The following is a 21,817-nucleotide window of genomic DNA, read 5'->3' as shown; positions in this document are numbered from 1 at the left end:
CTGACTGATGTGCGAGTGTTGCGCTCTAGAGGCTAAAGCTGGTGTCAACTGCAGCACAACACTCCACACTCAAAGGAATGGTCTTTATCTGTTTGGACTGTGTGTGTGTGTGTGTGTGTGTGTGTGTGTGTGTGTGTGTGTGTGTGTGTGTGTGTGTGTGTGCGCATGTTTGCTCAAGTTCAATTACTTCCTGAGGAGGAGGAGGAGGAGGAGGAAGCCAAGAGAAGGAGTGCCGTGGCTGTAATACAGACTCCTTCTTACAGTGGAATGGCTGGAATGCAGGTGTACACATAGATGAATATAAGAGTGGAACAAAACAATAGAGCTTAGGCCTACACTATAAAAGAATGGAGGATTTTATAGCCACAAAAATCACATTTTACGTCTCAGCAAGCTTACAATTTATACAAGAAACTACTGCTGATTTTATACCAGTCTGTGGTGGCTAGTGTTCTCTTCTACGCTGTGGTGTGTTGGGGTGGTAGCAGCAAGAAGAGGGACGCTGCGCAGCTGGACAGACTGGTGAGGAGGTTCTGGCTCTGTAGTGGGCACAGAGCTGGACTCCCTGGTGACCGTGGCAGAGAGAAGGACCCTGAATAAACGCGTTCAGCGGCAGACTGCTGTCCCAGTCCTGCTCCACAGACAGACTCATTTGTCCCCCTGTGCAAAAGACTGCACAACTCCTCTCGGTGATGGCAGGGGGAAACAAAAAATGGAAAGACTGAAAAGTGAATGCACACCAGGACTCAAAGCATTATGATACTTTAACGCTCACTTATTTATGGTCATAAAGTTTTATGCACACTTGCAGCATACCATTTTTGCACTAACTCTGCTCATCACTTTAACGCTCACTTATTTATGGTTATAAAGTTTTATGCACATCTGCACCGTTCTGTTTTTGCACTAATCATCAAGTTTAAATTTGCACCACTTCCATACAGCCATTACTCAATGTTGCAGTGTATAGTTGTAATTTTAATAGCTTTTATTTTTGTTTTTATTTTATTTTATCTTTTATTTTATTTAATTTTTTTCTCTAATTTTATTATTTTCTTGCAGGCTTAAGTGTGGGAGTGTGGGGTGTGTTGACAGATGTGTGATTTCATACATCTTGTAAGATACTGGATGCCTAAATTTCTCTTGGGATCGGCATCTATCCATCTATTTATCTATCGTTGGACCCTTGGTTAAGATTAAAACAAGACTAAAAGAGTCAACAGTCATGCTAATGGCTCTGTGAGACTGTACTTTAAATGCTAACAGAGGGATGCTAACATGCTATTAATGATACGAATAGCATGTTGATGTGTAGCAGGTATAATGTCAACAATATTCGCTATCTTAGTTTAGCATGTTAGCATGCTAACATTTGCTAATTAGCAGTAAAGACAAAGTACAGATGAGGCCGATGTCATTGGTTCTGCAGGTATTTGGTCATAAACCTCAGTACTGCTTTGCTGTCTGTCCCCAAACTGCGCCTTGAAATGGGGAAAAGGGGTTTCAGGTACGCTGCTCCTGCTGCTTGGAATCTGCTTCAGGAGGATCTGGGTCTGGAGGCGCTAATCTCTTTAAATCTTTTTAAACGTACATTGACGGCATTGGAAGAAGATGCAGCAGGTTGCAGACGCTTTGATTAATGGCTTTCTGCTATCTGACCCAGAATATGTCGACCTGTTTTTGTAATTGTTATGTGTTGTATGTCTGAAGCTTTGTTAAAAGGTTCCTGTTCCTGTCTTGGCCAGGACACTCTTGTAAAAGATATTTTTAATCTCAATGAGGCTTTTCCTGGTTAAATAAATTTAAATAAATAAATATTTGGACAATAAGACATTTTGACTTGTTGATGGGGATAAATGAAAAGTACAATTTGCTTCCAGGCACTCAGGAATCCATGGGTCCTCATCAGGTGATCAAAGTTATTTCAATTCAACCTCTGGGGACAGAGAATATACAGAATTCCACAGCAATGAACCAAATTGTTGTGGAAATATTTCAATATAAAAATACAAAGTCAACCTCGTGCTGGTGCTACAGGAAAGGTCACGGGGGCACCAAAGTCTGTAGGAGTCATCTGCTGCGGAACATAATCAGAAAGCTCTCTAAGTATTTCACTCGAACCAAAGCTCTGGACTGACCATCAGACTAACATTTCCATCCCTGGTGAAACTTGAAACTACAAAAACTCCTCACAAGAAACATTTTAATTAAAAGATAACACAAAAAAATAACTCAGTTAGAGCAACAGAATAAATGTTCCTCTTTTTAGATGCTAGTTAAGGAAGAAAACCTGTTTTCAGCTTCAGTTTTCAGCTGTTATTTCTTTATTAAGCTCCAGAAGTTTGGACACATTTCAAGGACACTTAATCCTTCAAATTATATAAAACATTAAAAATGACCACATATTTTTTTACTGGACAACGTGAAGCTAAAATATCTGATAGCATCACTCATTTTATCTTTAGTACAGTATGCCACCATAAGTGTGATATCCTGACGCTTATCACACTAAATGAACGACACTGGATACTGAAGCAGGCCTCCCTCGCAGCGTCTGTGCCCCGAGTCTGACCTTGGGCTTTCCCGAGGGATCAGAGCCATGTGTCCCCTCAGCTGTGCAGAATTAAAAGTGAGACACCGAGCGGATGAGAGGAAAGAGAGAGGGACTCTGCTCAGCATGTATCTGATGTTCAAAGGGTACATGCCCTAATGTACAATGGGCACTTGATTGACAAGTGTGTGTGCATTTGCTACATGGGACATGTATGTATATATAATCCTGTGCATGTGTGTATTGGGAGCTGACAACGGGTGTGATGGCTAATCTTGCGTCCCGGTGGTTTTGATCCCTCTGACTGCTAAGAGATGAGGGCATGGTGCCTTTATGTCTCTGGGATCAGCTGTGCTAAGTCCGAGCTTAAGAAGGGAGATCCGGTGTAAGAGTGAATCTACAAAGGCTGTGTGCCTGAAATAGAGCAGGAAGTGGCTGAGGCACGAGGGCACATATGTTGCACTCTGATCCGCCATAATTTCCTTGCTTGTATGAGACAAAGTCAGACAAAAAGCTTGAAAATGTGCTTAATTATGGTGGACAGCTTTGGCTCACAGCGCCCTCTGCTGTCAGATAATCAGCACAGCCCAATTAACATAGAAGATACTGAACAAGTAGAATCAAAGGTCTCCTTTTTTATTTTTATATTACACTCAATTACACTTTAATTGGGCTGTTCTTAACAAATGAAGAACCTTTCTTGTTGAGCGTACCACAGCTAAGCATGTGAAAACATTTGTTCTGGAGCTTTGAGCTTCTGGAGCTTTATACAAACATGCCGGTGATTAAGGCTGTAAAATTGTTTTGGTTTTTTACAGTCAACAAAACACCAATTAATTGAACTTAATTGTCAGAGTCAGATATGACTACCATACCGTTACCATACGCTTCTATACAAATAAAATACAAAATTAAATCTGCCCCACTGTTGTTAATCACAAATTCCTTCAGTAAAATTTACATAAGCCTTTTTTTACTCAATCCCACATTGCCATCTTTCTGATATAAATGCTTGAGTACCAAATATGTATTAATACACAGCTGAAAATAGTCCCCCAAATGTAGTATACAAAAGTCATCTATAAGTTTGCAGCCAGTTTTTAGAAATAGAATTATTAATGAATGTACTGCTAGAGAAGCAAATTGGAAAGTATTTAGAGATGAACTAATAAGAGCTGCAACGATTGATTCATTAGTCGAAAATTTGTTACCGACAATTAAAAAGAAAAATATTGTTTAGGATCGAAGAATTGAATGCTTATATTTGTTATTTGGGTCTTTGAGTTTTATGGTTGATTGGAACAAAGATGCACCTTAAAGCTCCTCTTTTGGTTTTGTTGATTTTGGTGGACAAAGTGTTACCTCTTATCGATTTGCTGATTTTGTCGTCTTCATGCTTAAGTGGAGATTTTGAACAAAAAGTCCGGCTTTCTTTTACAGTCATAGGTATCGTCAAAGTAACAAGAAAATTGTGGTTTGAGTTTTCAGCAATCTTGTAGACACAAAGATGACTCATTAGTTGCAGCCTTAGATCTAATCATTATTGTTCTTTAATAGAATTTGTTAACATTAAGTAAGTAAATACTGAATAACACCAGAATTATCCTTTAAACTTTAAGCCATATAAAAGAACAAATGTGCAATGATGACCAATAAAAGAGACGCGAGACGTGTGAGAAAGAGAAGAGCCTTTTATTCAGCACTGTTTTTTATTCCAATGTTTTCAAAGGAGAGAGCAAGGAGAAGATTGTTTGAGAATCAGCTGAAGTTGAAAGGGGAAGCAATGAGGATAACATGTACAAGATTTTTTTTTTTCGATTTTTTTTCTTATTTTTCTTTTTTTCCAGCAGCAAATGTTCAGAAGGAGAAAGTGCGCTCAGTAAAAACAGTTACTGGGCGTACTTTCTGACATCGAGCATTTACCGCTACAGTACGATTGATCGGGGAAAGCACCGCGACCGTGCAGCTTTGACCTTTTTACCTGTCTCACATTTTCAGTTCTTACATCAGAAATCATCAAATTAAAGACAAAATATCAAAAATCAAACAATAAAACTCACTTGTGTTTTTCACTTTTGGCCCTGAATGTTTATAATTTACATCTGAACAAGCCAACCTTTGAAACACACGCTGTCAGTCATGTGACTTCAACTTCCATCCCACTGTCATGAAATACTGCAGTTTTTTGAAGTATTTCATATTTATGATTGTTGCATTTATTTTGCATGAGGCAAGATTTGAGACTTACTTTACCACTCATCTCATTATTAAGCCACTGTACATCCAAATAACCAACTATTAGCGTTATATTTGGAGAGCTTAACAGTAGCAGTGTAACCCAACATAGTGACTTTTAGTTTTTAGAAAGGAAAAAAAGAAACAGGAAGTAAAAGTGATGAGTCGTCTACCATCTGTCTGGAAGGGCAAAGGCAGAAAATGCTTCAAATAAACACATGTAGCCTGCATTCATCTGTTTCAAGCACATTGTAAACCAACTATCAAAAGGAAAAGCTAGCAGTTGTCTAACTTTGAATCTCTAAAAAGGAGCCTAACAACGGAACGACACGCATGTGGAGAAAAAGAAACACCAGAACAGAAGCAATGACAAATAAAGGTAAAGCAGAGTACAATGTTTCTTTGCAGATCAGGAAGAGAAACGCTGCATGTGGGAGACAAACGGCAGAAGTCCTATTTAGCCAGCTCCTGAGCGTGGCTTTTTTTTTTGTTCTGCTTCGTCCACTCTGGCGAAAAAAAACGGGGCTTTACCTGCAAACCCCACAACACCACCAGCAGACTGCAGCAGAACCATGAGGTAGATCACCGGTCAAACCGACCACAAGAGAAAAAAAACCCTCCTAGAAGATGTCCATTGGGTGTAAAACTTGTAATTTCATAAAAGTACGGCTCTTTTTTTTTCTTATCACGCCTTGAAGTTTAAAAAAAGGAAAGAGTGAAGATAAGGAATTACCTTGCTCTGAGTTTGCCACCGTTCTTTTTTTCTCAGTATTGCCGTGGGACTCTCAATGTCTTTATTGCTACCAGAAGACTTAGATAGCGAAACACTCGATGGAAACCTCATGATTTCACTCACACGTTTGATCAATCAGATAGAAATATGACACCTGATCAAGTTTGATGGAAACACGTTGGAGAATGTTTGATGTGACGTAAGGAAGGCACCTTTTTCCAATGATAAATTCATTAATTTCCTAATGAAATGGTCACATGTATCATCTGTTCAGTGCGGTTGAACATGAATTGATTATTTTTAAGCGATTCTGTGGCAACTTGAAGCTTTTCTGAAACTTCAGTGCAAACCGGGTTTTGCAAGGTTTTCATATATCACAAATAAAGGAACTTTAAAATCAAAGAGGGGGCGGGGTATCCTCAATCTCATGCATTTTAATATCACACCATACTGGGGGTGGGGGTCGTGTTTGGGGAGGTGAAGGTAAGGGGGGTCCTCTGGCATTTGTTTGAGAATCCTTGAAAAAGAGAAAAAGAAGAGCGTGTGGTTTCTTATCAAAATAAATCTTGTTTTTTTTTCTGTGATTAGCCAACTGCTTGAGTCCATTTACACCATCCTCATTTTCCACCACAAACGTCGGGGCTGTGCAAAAAAGTTCATGTATCTGGTCCAATCAGAGAAGGCGGTGACTGCCATCACTGTGATGTCATCAGCAACGTCTTCCCACCTGCCCTCGGGCTCACAGAGCGGCAATGAGCCTGAAAATAAAGACACAGACAGACGAAGCATTAATACAGAAACCAATATAAAAAGCAACATTAGGATCCTATGAACTTTGACCTACACAGTGTCATGTTATTTTTAATACATTAATGTCATAGTTTATTACCGTAATAACTATAATAAGTCTCATCCATCCATACAGATTCTGGGTTTTTCATAAAGAAGGAGTTGTTTTTAATTTAAATGTCTTTATTTAAAACTCAATTACCTTTAAAGTTGAAGAAAATCTGATCAAATTTATTTTTTATATTTTATATTTCAATATACAACAAAATGTCTGGACTATATATTCAAGAAATAACTAGTCGATTTAGGAGTTTTGTGCTTTCTAATAAGGCACCCTATTAAAAGGTTTTTACAACATGGCAGCCCTTAAATTCTTCCTATTAATGGTCTACAACTAACCCATAAAGCTTTGGTTATTGTGTCATTAACCATTAATAAAACAGTAGCCTAAAACATATAAACACTTGGTGTCTGGATGTGGTACCATAACTTCATATAAAGTGTTGATCCGAAAGTTCACATCCAGAAACTGAAGCGTACCTGTGATCACTTGCTGAGCTGACTGTAAGGAGACGAGTTGTTGGAAGAATCCACTTGCTGCGGCGTGCCGTTTTCCTGAAAAGCAAAACAGCATCTCTCGTTTAGAGCGTCATAATCACTATGTTCGCTGTCTTTGCACTGCGGAGATAATTGATAGTTTCAGAGGACGAACACTTCAAAAACAACTCGAGTCTTTATGAAGTGAAGATGATTGGAGTTGCATGGACTGTTGCCATACTGTAAAACAATCACTGTTTTTAATATACAGTATATCACAGTAAAAGGGATCATGGGTAAAAGGTGAAGAGGACAATGATGTTTAGAAACTTACAGGTGCTGCTTGCATGGGAGGATACTGAGGCATGTAAGCTCCTTGGACACCGGGGTTGGCTGAAATGTACTGTAAGAGAAGAAAACGTCAAATCAAATGCTACATTGCAGAATTAAAATGAATCTTGTGCTGCACAACAGTATTGATATGGCCTTTAACTACACCGCAGTTGATCCAAAGTTCACAATATGTTTCACCTTGATGTCATATTTCTTTTAAATGCTCTGTTTTTAACCATGTAAAGCACTTTAAATTGCTCTATGTATGAATGGTGCTTTATAAATAAACTACATTGAGTTGAAAAATATGAACAAGGGAAATAAGTAGTTTGGGTGCATCTAGTGAGTAAACCCTGTCACCACTGCATTAAGCACTGAATTTAGATCATGCGAGGGTCTCTGGTAGCATTAAATGAGAGTATAAACTAGTTCATGCACATATAAGTGCTGGGCCCCCGTGGAACTCATCACTGCATTGCAAACAAAGGACCTTATCTGCTTTCCAAAGCTCTACTAATAGAATCTGCCAAAATTCAATTTCATTCAGAAGAGCTCATCAGAAAACAAGGACATTTAATTAAATTGTATACTTTAAATCATCATTTAAGGAGGACGATATTTTCCGTTGCATCTAGATCATATAACAATCATAACTCTAATTCTAACTGAGAAGAAAGAGATCTTTGACCTTTGGCCAAATTCTTCTTCACGTAGGATTGAGCACCATTGGTTTTTCATCAGACAATATATTCTTTTATATATATATATATATATTTTGGTTTTTGGCGTTTGCCTTTATTTTATAGGAACAGCTGGATAGAGACAGGAAATGTGGGGAGTAGAGAGTGGGGGATGACATGCAGCAAATGGTCACAGATTGGGAGTTGAGCTTGCTTGCGATCAGTGCGTTGAGGACTAGCCTCTGTACGTGGGGCGCCTGCTCTACCTAAACCAGCACCCCTGGACAATATATTCTTAATTGAGGTTTGTACCTAACATCTGCAGACCTTCTTTCTTTGTACATCAGAGTAAAAAAAGCGTGCCGAGTATCATTAATATTAAAACACATATTTCATCGTGCTAATCCAGGGATATCAATGTTAAATGTCCCAATGAAAGTCTCATACTCAGTAATCTTTGTATTAACATTGCCACACTACAGATTGCACAAACAGATTTGTCATGACGTTTGCAGGTATGAGCTACTCAGTGATACTAAACAGATTTAATTTGAACACGTGAGATGTGTGTGTGATGCAGGATATCCCAGAATTCCACTCACCCCTCCAGAGTTCCCCAGAGACAGCTGACCCATCTGCTGAGTAATCATGGCTGACGGGTGCAGTGACATGGAGGGATCCACAGAGGGAGACATCACAGCAGCCTGTAACACAAAGCAGATAACTTAATTTTACCATCTATCACATGTTTCTACAAACAACAAACAAGAATAAAATAAATAAGACACCACATGTAAGATATCACATACAGGCTCTAACAACAGTGGCAGGCATGGTTGGGTGTAAATATAGGATAGGTTACTATTTATGTAGGACAGATCAGAAAGACTATTTGGGAATAAAGGATTATTTGTGTTTTTTAGGTTTATAAAAAGATAAATATTATGTTTGTAGCATCAACATCTGTGTTAAAAATGTACTTTGAGGTAAACATGAAGCGCTCTGTGCTCCTGGGTTTCGTAAGAGTATGAAATATGTGAAAGGTATGACGCTGCCAGCTCTTGTCGGCCTTCAGACGGGGTATATTCCTTTAAACATGACGCCTTCAGGGAATAGACCATTTCCTAGTAAAAAGTGGGGGAGGGGGCAGATCAGCAGAGACACTTGTTCCACTGGAAACCATCTGTTGGAAGAGTCAAAGAGTCACAAGACTGTCTCTGCTTCAGGCATTTCCTGCTGGATCCACAGAGAGGGAGGGAGGGAGGAGGGGGGGGCAGTGGCTGAATGTCTTTTTAGTTGTTCCATTTCTCTTTCAAACGCTCTCCAACAAACATACGCACACGTACAGGATGTAAATACACAGCGGCTTTTTCCCAGAACTGGCCTCCGCTCTGAGCCTCTCCTACATTTGGGGAAGTTTTGTTGGGTTGATTGTGTCAGCACAGAACAACACTCAGAGTTACTGTGAGCTCAGAGGTTTAGCGGCGCCACACACCCATTTCCTGTACTCAGAGGTGGTGTATGCGAGTATGAAAAAAAAAGAAAACACTGTTGTTCCCTTACCGGGTGTTGCATGATATATGGTTGATGTGCCACCCAAGAATGACTCTGGACCTAAAGGGAGAGGCAGAACACGAGACAGATGGGAGGAGAGAGAGTTATTGATGTGTCCTGAAGGGAACTTTTATCTTACAAGCTAACATTTTTTATCGCAATAAGACTTTTTTATAAATAGAAATACAATGATATTAACAATCTAATAATAGCTGTACACTTCCCCAATAAGACAAGCCAATAGATAGCTTCCAATCTCCATAAATAAAACAGTTCTGCGCCTTATTTTGAGCGTATTTCTGTCTAATTGGGAGTTAAATAGACTTTCACCTCTCAATAACCCCTGTTAAGATCAGTAGCTTGCCGCTTGAAAACCGGGGCCAATCTGGCATCCCCTTCCTGTGGTGCTCAGGTTGTAAAAGGTCACCCTGGAATATGCATTTTCCATACTATAGTTTTAGTATATAATGAAAGGTATAAAGAACTTTTTGGACTAAATTCACCAGTGAAGCCTTTAAAGCCCCTCTTTCCGGCTCTACAGCTTTCCTCAATGCTGGCGTCAACCAGAGGACTCTGGCTGTCAACCTTCAAACCACAGGTCTTTGTAGCCACCTCAAAGCCACACCACCATCAAAGCATGAGACAGAAGTATCAGATGCATCACTCATTTGGCAAAGAGAATAATTTTGGAAGATGCAGGGGCTGTCGAAAATAGTGACAAAAATCTGATGTTAGGATGACTAAGGGAAGCTGCGTAAGATTGGGAGATGCTTCACAGACAACATTTAGTACCTTTGAAACCTAACTCCTCCACAAACACAATGGAGTTTGGAATTTTCCCAGTGGCCTGTTCTCTGCGTGTTTGTGCCTTTATTATGAATGAGTTGGGACCTTGAGAATCTTCACCTACTCCACAATCTTACTCGCACACTTCAGTATTCAAACCGGCAGTGAATAGGTCACCTCAAGGAGAGCGCTTGAAAGAAACTGCCTCCCTCTTTCAAGTGAAAAGTGAGCCTTGGTTCGATGTCAATACGTGTTACAAGACAATAAGTACTTGTTGCAGAGGGCTGAATTCAAAACCTCTATTGTGTGTCACAACCTTGCGTAACAAGACCCCACTGTACATCCGCCATGTGCAAATTATTTCCAAGCAACAGTTGCTAGTGGTAGGAAGTGTTTCTGGTGCATGGATGAATCACAACTTAAAAGTGAAATTAAAAAAAACCAGTCTGCAAGACCCCAATTCAGAGAATGTGTGACTCAGACAAGATGACTGTACCTCCTGAGAAAATGAGTTGGGGTTTTTTGGCTTACTTTGTTCCCATGAAACACTACCTTTACTGTCTCATCACATGCTTTCTGGTTCTTTTAACACTGTAACCTTAAACAGAAGCGTGAGGTGGCCCAGGGAAGCTTTAACACCTATTCATATATCGATAGCACCTGCACAACCCACACACAAGCAAAGGAAAATACACCCTAACCCACATGTACACACCATAAACTCAAATGCAACACTGGCAGAGCGGTGATATAAATTCTGCTCTGCTTGTTAGACGTGACTTGCATTCAGGATGCATTGCAGTACCTGGTAAGCAGAGACTGGAGACATGTAGGGAGACATCGTAGGCTGCACAGTCATTATCCTGTTGGATACTGGATACGGAGAAGGGTAGTACCTAGGAAGCAGACAGGATTTCAGAATAAAGCTCAGGAATTATGACTCAAGTTACGAGTTAAACTGTCTCCTGCCCTGGAGTAATAAGAGTGGGACTTACCCATTCTGTATAGCCGCTGAGGAGGGGTCATAGGTAAGAGTCATTGCACCCTGCAGGTGAAAAAATTGACAATAAGTGTTTATGAAGCACTCAGGTTCTGGCTGTGTCTTCTAAGGGCATAGCTGAATGCATGACACAATAATTAAAGCTTAATTCAGTCACTCTTATCACATTAACAGGCTCCACTGTGGGGGAAATACATAACAATACATGTAAGATGATGGGGCAGATACGTACTAGTCTGAGGTCTCCTGTCTGTCCGTTGGGAACGAACCCACTGTGAGCATGTTTCTTCCTCTGACTGTCTGCAAACTTACACAGCAAAGGCTGAGAGGGAGCTGCAGGCGAAGCACAGGAAAGTACAACATTTTAACAGTCATTCAACAATCAGCCACTGGAAGGAAAGCGTGCAGAAAAGTGGGGTTCTTTCCTACCCAGAGCTCCAGAGGCGATCTTGATAAACTTCCCATTGAAGTGTGAGATGACGGCGTTACACTGCTCCGTTGTGTCCATCCTGACCGGGCAGAAGATAAAACAACAATGAGTCATTATTCATCGCATAGAGACAATCTACCAAAAATAGGTCTTTGACAAGGAGATGTAAAGTGAGGCGTGACGCAAAACGGTTTAATTCTCAGCCCTCGTCTTGTAAATCAGTCCCTTTGCATTTTAATTGTAGTTCACATTCTGTATAACAACAACCAGCGTCGACTCTTACATAAATACACAGAGTTTAAAAACCCACAGGAGCTGGTAAATTGTTTCTCAGCTTTCATTTTCATTGCTTATCTACAAAACAGTAAGTCTATTTCAATTTTATTTTACTTTCTTCTGTGAATTAATCATTCTGAAGGTATTGGGTGGATCGTAAGAGTCAACACAAACACAGCCTCCATTTTTCTTGAGATTAACATTTGACTGACTCCATTTAAGAAGAATCACAACTGAGCTCAAAGACACAACTGCGAATATAGCTGAAGATGAATGAAACTGCAGTATAACTCAACCTCCAGTGATTTATTGTATTATATAATGTAAAAAAAAACATTAAATCAACCCTGTAGCTTAGCCTTAGCCTCACTGCACATTGAATTATTTATCATCACAGATTTCATGATCAAAGCTACAGTACGATGTTATTCTGCATCTGCTTTGAAGGTGATTCAGCAGAGGAAAAAAAATGAGTGCTCATGTTCAAGAATCTCCTGTGACCGACCTGGCGAAGCCCACGCCTCGGCTGTTTCCGCTGTAGTCTCTGAGGATCCGCGTGGAGACGACCTGGCCGAAGGGCTGCAGCATGTTCTCCAGCTCCTTCTCATCCACAGAGAGAGGCAGGTTGGAGATGTACAGGTTTGTGGGGTCCTGCTCCTGTTGCTGCACGAATGAGAGAGGACGGAAAAAAGGAAGTATACTGAATATCATGGTATTTATGGTATATTTTGCAAGTGACATGTGATCTGAAAGTAGGGATGGACCAGTATCGGGTATCCGGTGGTGTCAGAGCTTAAGTACTTGTAAAACTATGACACATACCGCACCCGAATCATGCTTGTAAGTAGAGCAACGTCGTGTGTTAAAATGTCAGCAACGGTTGCATCATTATGTCTATTTACTTTGTTACAGACAGAAAGAGAGGAACATCTGATTAAAATGGAACATTGTTTTAAAGTCAATACTAGAACTGTCATGATATTATTAAGTATTCATATCGGTACTCGGTATCGGCACCCAAATGAAAGTGGTATCGCTGCATCCCTATCTGAAAGAGAGAAATAAGCTTAAATGCAGGAATCATTTCCTGTTACATTAAGTCTCCACATCTGACTCAATCTGTTACGTTAACACACATGATGGGGATATATATATATATATATATATATAATGTGCACATGTATACAGTACATGGATAACGATCTTAGTGCATTGCACAAACGTTTCCTTCATACTCTGAACTTGAGCATATTACTTCCTCTCTGTTTTATGAGTCCACGGCTAATTTCATTTGAAAAACATACATTTAACACATTTTTCATGCAGTATATTTTCTATATCATCCGTCTTATGTTCAGGAGTCATGACCCTTTTTTCTTTTTCATTTCTTTCTTTATGTACATTTTTTGCACCAAAATACAACAATAAACTTATACTAAACATAATAAAAATACAACATAGTAAACAAATAATAAATGTTATATACATGAAATATAATAATAGATAAATACACAATAGAAACACTTAAAAATAATCTGATTCTGAAATTTGTAATGAGTTACAGACAGGAAGTGCTGCACTATTTCTTCACTGACAAATGAAAGACAAAAATGATTCATATGGTTATGAAACGTGTGTGTGTGGATCAGGGTTTGAAGTTCTTCTTAAGTATGGTTAAAAGTCAAAGGAAGCATTTGGTTAAACAAACATTAATAAGCTCTCCCACACACACACAGAAACACACACTGTACTGTGCAGCAGCTCAGCGCCTCTCCGGTCTTCCCTGGAAACAGCAGGAGAGCAGCGTAGCCTAGCTACCACAACACACAAACTGTTTGTTCCAAACAGAGCGGCTACATGCAGGTCTCAGGAGAGCAACGCTTTATTTATTGAACTCTCACCCATGAATTTACGCACAGAAACACAGGCAGGGCAGGGACACGGAAAGGACTGAAATGAATTAAATGATCCAGACTATTTCCGCTGCCCACTGCGAGACAAATCTCAGACATAATACTGTGTTTGTCATCTAAAAATATTTCTGAAAAATGAAGAACGGGTGTGCTTCAGTTTGAATTAGTCACACAGGATCAAGAATGGCTCAAAGCAGTGGTAATGTTGCTATAGTGCTTCAGAGCAGCTAAGCCTACATCAGTATGCATGAATGATAATTGTTAATACTCAGTGACATAGTAATAATTCTGGTAAAAATCTGCTCGGTCCACACAGCCCGGCCTGAGCAGGATGGTGTGTTAGTGTGTGGGCTGGTGGTCCTGTGTGTAACGTGTCACACTGACTGACAGGTTATTTGGCAGAGAGAGACATGACATCTGGTTTCTACAGTGAAAGTAAATGGGGTCACGGGAAGAACAGCTTGTCAGCTGAGGTCATGTGACCAGTCTAATGTCATTCTCCAGCACACACCGGACACAAGCCCACAGAGATGTTCACGAGCAAGACAAATATGCACACACACAAAACCGCACACACATGCCTGCATCAAACCCACCTTGGCCATCTGGGCCTGTATGCCACTGGTTTTCAGAGCATGTACTGCCTTTAAAGCAGCCGTCGGGCTGTCGAAGTCCACAAAGCCGTAACCTGGAGACGGAATAAATGTTATTTAATAATAGGATATCCACCTATTGTTCCTATGTTGTATTATCACTCTTGCTGTGGGTTGAACATACATTAGTTTTTTTCACTTTCTTTCCAAGAGTATGATGTGAAGACTGATACCCCATTCATCTCTGAGCAGTACATATGCAGCTGGAGACAGAAGCAGTTTAGCTTAGCTTAGCATAAATACTAAGGGGAAACAGCTAGCTTAACTTGCACACAAAATCTGCCTACCATCAACTTTAAATCTCACTATTTAACATGTTATATCTTGTTTGTTTGAGAGACAGACTGCAGTTTTACAGGGGACTATTTCTTGACTTCCTGGAGCCTTGAACTCAAAATGTCGAACTGTCCCTTTAAGGACCAAACGAGTGTTTAAGTCAAGATGGCAAATAAGACATACTGTGCGTTCTTTTCCGCCATTTTCCAAAATAAATCATGTTGTTTGTGATCTTTGAATGTTTTCCCGTATCCCCGTCACTCACTGGTTTCCATTCGTTTCCATGTGTGTGTAGAAACTCTAAACCTGCTCCAGTTATGCAATCCATCATAATCTGCTTTTGTTTTAGTCAAACTTTTGTTATCATTGCACTGTAATGCAGTGCAGACTTTGCATGCAGACATATTCGCTGTTTTATGTTCACAGTGATGGATTACCTAACCAAAGCAAGCATCGAATGGCGGCAAATTGATTGTCATACATTATGGACGAGAATAAAAACCAGGAGCTGCCTGGAAGGTATGGAGACTCATTCAGAAGTCTCAAACAACATTCTTTGATTTCATAGGTTACAATTATCCAGTGGTATAAGTATGCACACAATAGTGTGTTGCTTTATGAAAGGGGGGCTATAATGCTAATTTCAAGCTTCATATTTCACTCTGTGGTACCTGTGGAGTAGCTTAGTATAATTTACAGTTAAAAAACTGTCACACTGGTGCTCTGTGCAGGCCCTCATACAGCCTCTGTCTGAAACGACTCAGTCAGTTCTGTCCCTTTAAGAAACCCCGCCCCTACTAGCCCGCTTTCTTCTGATTAGCCAGCCCTCTGAAGCCCGCTGAGGCTGCACTTTGTGACATAACAAAGTGCAGCCTGTGTGAAACCTGGCGTTCACAGCAGCCTGCAGACTGAGCTGAGGAGCCTAGAGATTACTCCAACATACTTTTACCTACAGATTTGAAACTTCACCCACGTTTAGTCTGAACATCCAACATTATAACATTATATATGTATATGTCTTAAAATGTGAAGCAGCATAATACCCCCTCTTTAACTTCAGCTGAAAACATCAGTTACTTTAATGCCCCCAACAAGACTGTTTATCAAGCAACATCAGTAGCAGATGATTTGTGTTATACTGTTAAATACACTTCCTGGATAAGTGATTTGCAAGTTAATAACCTTACTGACCTTTACATTTGTTGGTCGTCTTGTCCAGGATTGCCTTCGCTGACTGAATCTTGCCATACCTGAGCACAAAACAACACAAAGGTTTTATCACCTTGGATTTCTCATTATATTTCAAAGAGAAAACCCAAGTAGAAAAGAACAATTAATCCAAACTAATGGGGGAAAATGGCCACATTCATGAAGATATGGACCATGAGAAGAGTGAAAGTGTACAGAATCAACTATCACATTTCTCCTCTGTATGTTGTCCAAACTCTATTAATCCATTTTCAGTGTTTCGGGCATTGCTTTATTGCTGACTTTAAGTTGAACTGTGGCACAAGCTGCTATCTGAGAGCACACACCACGCAGACTGAATGCCTAGCTTACATCTCCATTCAGACCTTGTTGCTATGAAAAGCGCTTTCATTTCTGCTTTGTGCTGGCAAACACCATTGGGAACATGAACAAAACACAAGCAAACAGGACACAAACAGCTGCTGCTGCTGCTTACATGGGTGAATGCCTCTCTCCATATGCTTGTGATTCAGAGGGAAAGAGAGGAGACAAAACTCCACTAATTATGGTATCCGCCACACTAACCGCTCGGACCGGAGCCCGTAGTATCAAGTATCGTACATGCTCGCTGGGCCGGTTCACATGTCTTTTTTTTCTTTTTAGAAAACATCATTTTTTACCAGTCTGCTTTACATACCACTGTTGAGCTACGACTTTCCCCTGCGTGTGTCTGTTTATAGAGATATGGTGGTTGGAGCTTTTTATGTGTCAGTATACACTATGGTTAAACCAGTGTGTGCTTTTTCAATGCCAACGTTGATGATTTGGCTCAAAAACCGCAGACAATCAGCATATGGGGGTCAAATTTCAATTATTTTCTTTATCTACAGACGTTAAAATGCAAAATATTTAAATTTATTTGGTTAAATTTTCCCAAACATATCTTTTTTAAAGACTATTTTTGGGGCATTTAGCCTTTATTACAGAGGACATCTGAAGAGAGACAGAAAACGTGGGGAGGAGAGAGTGCGGGGTGACATGCACCAAATGATGACTGCCAAACACATCTTCTTATGAAGGGGAAAACCTGTCAGAAACAACTTCAAGGAGTTACTTAACCTACAATAATGGCATTTTTGGAGTTCAAGAGCATTCAACAATTTTGGGAAATACCCTGTTTTTGTTTTCCTGCCAAGAGTTAGCTGAGAAGTTTGACACCACTCTCATACCTGTACGGTAAATATAAAGCTAACTCCCGCCAGCTGCTTAGCTTAGCTTAGCACAGACACAAGGGGCGACAGCTAGCATGGCTCTATCCAAAGGTATCAAAATAGTCCAAACATTATCAACCCTTTGAAAAACACTTAACATCACAAAAAGTTAAAAATGGCATTTTGGATTTTTCCAGAGGTTAGTTGTTTCCCTCGTTTCCAGTCTTTATGCTAAGCTAGGCTAAGCTAAGCTAACCTTTTCCTGGCTGTAGTTGGCCAACAGACATCAATTTTCTTCTCTGACTGACAATTTTCGTCTTCGACTGACAAGAGAGCAAATTAGTATTTTTTCAAAACACAAAAATGTTCCTATATATAAAGAGTACATTTAAAAAACAACATTACTTTTAGCCTATTTAACATTTTCACTTCCAGCTTCACAGACTGTAGTTTTGGACAGTATGTGCCTGTGGTCAGGGGGAGGCCTTTATCAAATCAAGAATGGTATGTGGTATGTGATATCTCCCGCCTGCTATTCTGCCTCTTTTTTCAGCAAATGAGCACATTACATACAAAACCGTGGTATGCACACAAATATATAACCCTTCTTGTTATGTTAAACTGTTTGTGTACTCACTGGTGACAGAGTTTGACCAGGTCCAGGTCTGTAGTAGCGGGAGGCAGGCCGCGGATGTACAGGTTGGTTTTGCTGAGCTGCTCCAGGCCTGTGCTGCTGCTGTTGCTGCTGCTGCTGGGACTGGACGGAGTCATGGGGTACGACTGCACACAGGAAAGCCACTGTTAGGAAGTTTACGGGAGCTAGATAATCTAATTTAAACCCAGGTCAACAGAGATCACAAGAAAGTCTCTTCCATGTGAAACGAAAACTCAGAAACACACAGAGGCACAGTCTGACTTTATTATTTCGTGTACATGCTGGATTAAAAGTCATTAGTGCTCTTCCTCAGATGATCAGCTCTGCTCATTGATGATGCGCATATCTGCATAGCCCTGACACAGCAAAGGACTGAGACAACTCAAGGGTCCAGGTGTGGAAGAACTCGACTGAAGGGCAGTTTTGAGTAACTTGTATTTCCAATTCATGAATCTTTAAAACTTAAACTCTAAAACATTTTATAGGGACGTATTGTGCCCAAGTTACTTTACAGATTGAAATTTCACATCAAAAACATATAATGTGCTTGAAAGGGACGCACCAATCTGACATTTCTGGGTCCCGATACTGACACCAACCCTTGGCATTGGGCGTCACTGGATCCAGAGTACTGATCTGGTACCAACATTTAGTTAATAAGCTGTATGCGTCACTGCACGAAAGACACATGGTTTGTTTTTTATTGTGTAAGGCAACATCGGGCTTGACTTTGTAAAACATAATATAACAATCTTGCAGACATTGCAAGTAGCCTTTAGCTTGTTAGCCTAGCAAGCTTGATAGCGGCCTCCATGCAGGCGTGGTAGCTCCCTCCTTCTTCCTTTGAGCGTCATGGCCGCCAAGCCAAGTTTCTGAGACATGTTGTAATAAGCACACTTTGACATAAACGTGCGATTGAACTAACCCTCGGGCCAGAATAGTGCCCATTGTCACTGATACCCGATCCAGCTATCATAGTCTGCTTTGGACTGATATCTAGTAGCTGTACTGAATCAGTGTATCACTGTAAAACAACATTCTGCCCTTTCAAAATAAAATACCTATGAGCGTACCTACAATTCGCTAGCACGTAAGCACAAACTATAGGCCTAAAATCCTGAAGGAAGCGTTCCTGCTTTTCTTTTGATATTTTAAGTACATTTTGTTAATGAAACTCCTGTACCTTTACTAAAAGGTAGAATTTAATTGTTTAATTTGTTTAAAATATTTCTTCATAGGGGCGCTGTTTATCTCAGTCGGTAGAGCAGGCGCCCCATGTACAGAGGCTACAGTCCTCGTCGCACTGATCGCAGGTTCGACTCCCAGTCTGCCGATCATTTGGTGCATGTCATCCCCCACCCTCTTCTCCCAACATGAAAAATGTATATATATTTCTTCATATACCTATGAAAAGGATTTGAATACTTCTTCCACCAGTGTCAGGGTCTGATTGGCAGATAGGTTTGACCTTTGAGCTCCTTAAAAAGGTGATACGGTCAACAGTTGAATTACACGGTGCATTAAAATGAATCTGTTCTCGCACGCGGGCTTTTATGCATCCCAATGTGACTAAATCTGTGTCCTACATCCTGCTGTAGTGTTTATCAGAACTGTTTTCTTCATACTTGTGAGCCAAACCACGCAGCATTACTGCCCTGCAAAGCATTTCCTTCCCCTTACTCATTCATTAAAATAGCTCCCAGCCACCCCAAACCCTCTCCAGATCAGATCAAAGACAAAGCATGGCAGAATCACACCATCTGTCCATAACCAAAGGACAATCCACTCCATCAGAGCCAGAGCCATGCACACAGCCGTGCCAACAAGCATCACTGAGATATTCATCCACTGTTACGCGATGGTTAAATGTTCTTAGCAGCTATTTTTCTTTTTACTTTTGATCTCTGTGGCAGGAACATCTGGTAGGCCCGTGCAAGTAGAGGCCTTGCATTTTTGTAGGTATGCAATTACCGTGCTTACTTTGAGACCACCAAGGGTTCATATAAGGCCTCTGAGATTTTACGCCTACTCCATTAGAGGGCAGCTATAGGTTGGTACATTTCACAGAGGCATCATCACACCTTATAGCACACTAAAGCTGTGCTACACCTACACTGAAAACTCAGTCACTGCCTGGCTTCAGATCCCCGTCCTCGATGTAATATCCAGAACATTCGGATGAATAAATATTACAGTTTTATCTGATATCTCGAGGCTGTAGGCTCAAAACTGAATCTATGATCTCCTTCTTTTGACACAGGGCAGAGATTTCCATCACCAGAGGTTATAATATCAGCTTTCTCTCACCTCTGTGCCTGCTTTCCATTCCCATCTTCCATCTAAATCAAAAAGGTGTGATGGAAAAGCAAAGGGGCACGGCCTTCAATTACCTTTTTTGTTCACCTGAGAGGTCAAAATGAAGGATGCAGGCAGGCAGCACAGTTCACCCCAGCACACTGACACACATCACATTACATAGAGCCCCCTCTCTCTGGCATTAATCTATAAAATGGACTACAATAACCGTCATGCATATTGACCAGAGTGGGCGAGTGACTGGGCAAACAAGGTTATATGGACGTAATAATTAAAGTCTCGGTTGTAGAGCGACAGATCGGGTCAGCAGCTGGTTTTATCTCTACATGTAGCTTATCATAGCATCAGCTTCCCCTTAGATAAGTCGACTGAGGGCAGAGGATCTATTTTTTTGACATTTCAAATCATTTGCTGCATAAAAGGATGAGATAAAGATGCATATAAGAGAGAAAGGGCTTCCCAATGTCATTTGTGGCTGCTATTATCCAGCCTGCTTATTCAAATGGAGCTGGAACGAAAAGCAGGCAATATAATAAAAGAATTTCAGTGTGTTTTTTGGCCTACCTGCTTACGGTTGGCTGTCTTCAGCGGGTTGCCTGTGTTTGCAAAGATCATCCTGGAGGTTATTTTATTTCCCCCTCCAAAAAAATCGCAGCGATGAGCCAGTTTAAAGAGACGGAATCCAAGCGTTGAGAGGAGCCGATAAAAGAGCCAGTCGGTTTAAAACATCCGCATACTGAACGGGCTGCTTATTAACAGTGATAAAGCCTCGGTCCTGCATAGGTATACTGACACATCTATTCAGTCAGATGCACACCAGGCGATGGACCAACCCTCCGGTCCGGTTCATTGATCTACGACGTCCTGCTGCAGACCGCTCGGCAGTCCCACCTACTACAGACCAAACCATCTCCGCCCCTGCAGGGTGGTTCACATCAAATAAACTGCGTGGCCACAGCGTAAAAACTCGAAATGGTGGTTTGTTTTTTGTCACAAAGACTCACGGGGGCGTCTGGGACTTGTGGTTTTATTTTAAATACGACACAAAGTGGTTTTCGGTTAGATTTGCACGCGCACAATCAGTTGGGATGAACATTCACCGCCTTTCATGTTGTTGTCGTCCGCACATACCAAGCATTCTTCACCCCCACCTCCACCAACCACACACACACACACACACACCCTCTTCCTCTTCCTACCCTTCCCCCCATCCAACACACTACATGTCAGAGAATCAGGATGCAATGAAATATAAGCAGGGACTGGCCTGGGCTGGAGGTCACAGTTTCCCTATAAACCCAACCACAGGAGAGAGTGGATTCATACACAGGAACAGAGAATAAATATTAAGAAAAAATACATTAAATAAAAGCCTTTTCTCCTATATTTGATATGATGTCTCTGAAAGGCAGCCTGTGTTCCATAGGATCCTTAAAGTACTTTCGATCGTATGACATAAAGGTAAATTCTAAAGCATAGAAACACATATCGACTCATTCATGAACTTATAAATCAAGAGAACTATTAATATTTTCACTTGTGAGTGCATTCACAAGATTGATTTGCTTACATGCAGTTTGTAAAAGTGTAAACTAAGCGTTTTCATATACAGCACACAAATAACTCACACTGAATGATGAAAAGAGGAACTGTAGAATTTCAGCTTCAGCCTCAAATGCATCTGTTTCTTAACATGTAGTG

General features: G+C 40.6%; 1 protein-coding gene across 2 annotated transcripts; it reads right to left on the bottom strand.

Annotated features, from left to right (window-relative positions):
- Positions 1-4,222: 4,222 nt before the first annotated feature.
- rbms1a (RNA binding motif, single stranded interacting protein 1a) lies at positions 4,223-20,961 on the bottom strand. Of its 2 annotated transcripts, none has more exons than XM_069661600.1 (14): positions 20,681-20,961; positions 17,783-17,925; positions 15,938-15,996; positions 14,414-14,505; positions 12,410-12,567; positions 11,628-11,707; positions 11,431-11,531; positions 11,194-11,243; positions 11,004-11,094; positions 9,422-9,472; positions 8,461-8,562; positions 7,180-7,248; positions 6,849-6,923; positions 4,223-6,277 (listed from the first exon to the last, which is right to left on the bottom strand). In XM_069661600.1, exons 1-13 carry the CDS (start codon positions 20,729-20,731, stop codon positions 6,855-6,857), a joined length of 1,116 nt encoding a protein of 371 aa, XP_069517701.1. In that variant the 5' UTR covers positions 20,732-20,961; the 3' UTR covers positions 4,223-6,277; positions 6,849-6,854. The 2 variants fall into 2 exon arrangements, with proteins under 2 accessions (XP_069517701.1, XP_069517709.1); XM_069661608.1 differs by having other exon boundaries at positions 12,410-12,561.
- Between the last annotated feature and the right edge of the window lie 856 nt (positions 20,962-21,817).

The sequence above is a fragment of the Semicossyphus pulcher genome, unplaced genomic scaffold (genome assembly GCF_022749685.1).
Source record: "Semicossyphus pulcher isolate SPU_LCO1_2020_fin unplaced genomic scaffold, fSemPul1.0.p SCAF_1, whole genome shotgun sequence".
Taxonomy (NCBI): Eukaryota; Metazoa; Chordata; class Actinopteri; order Labriformes; family Labridae; genus Semicossyphus; species Semicossyphus pulcher.
Note: the sequence above shows the minus strand (reverse complement) of the source record. Positions and strands in the feature narration are given on the sequence as shown.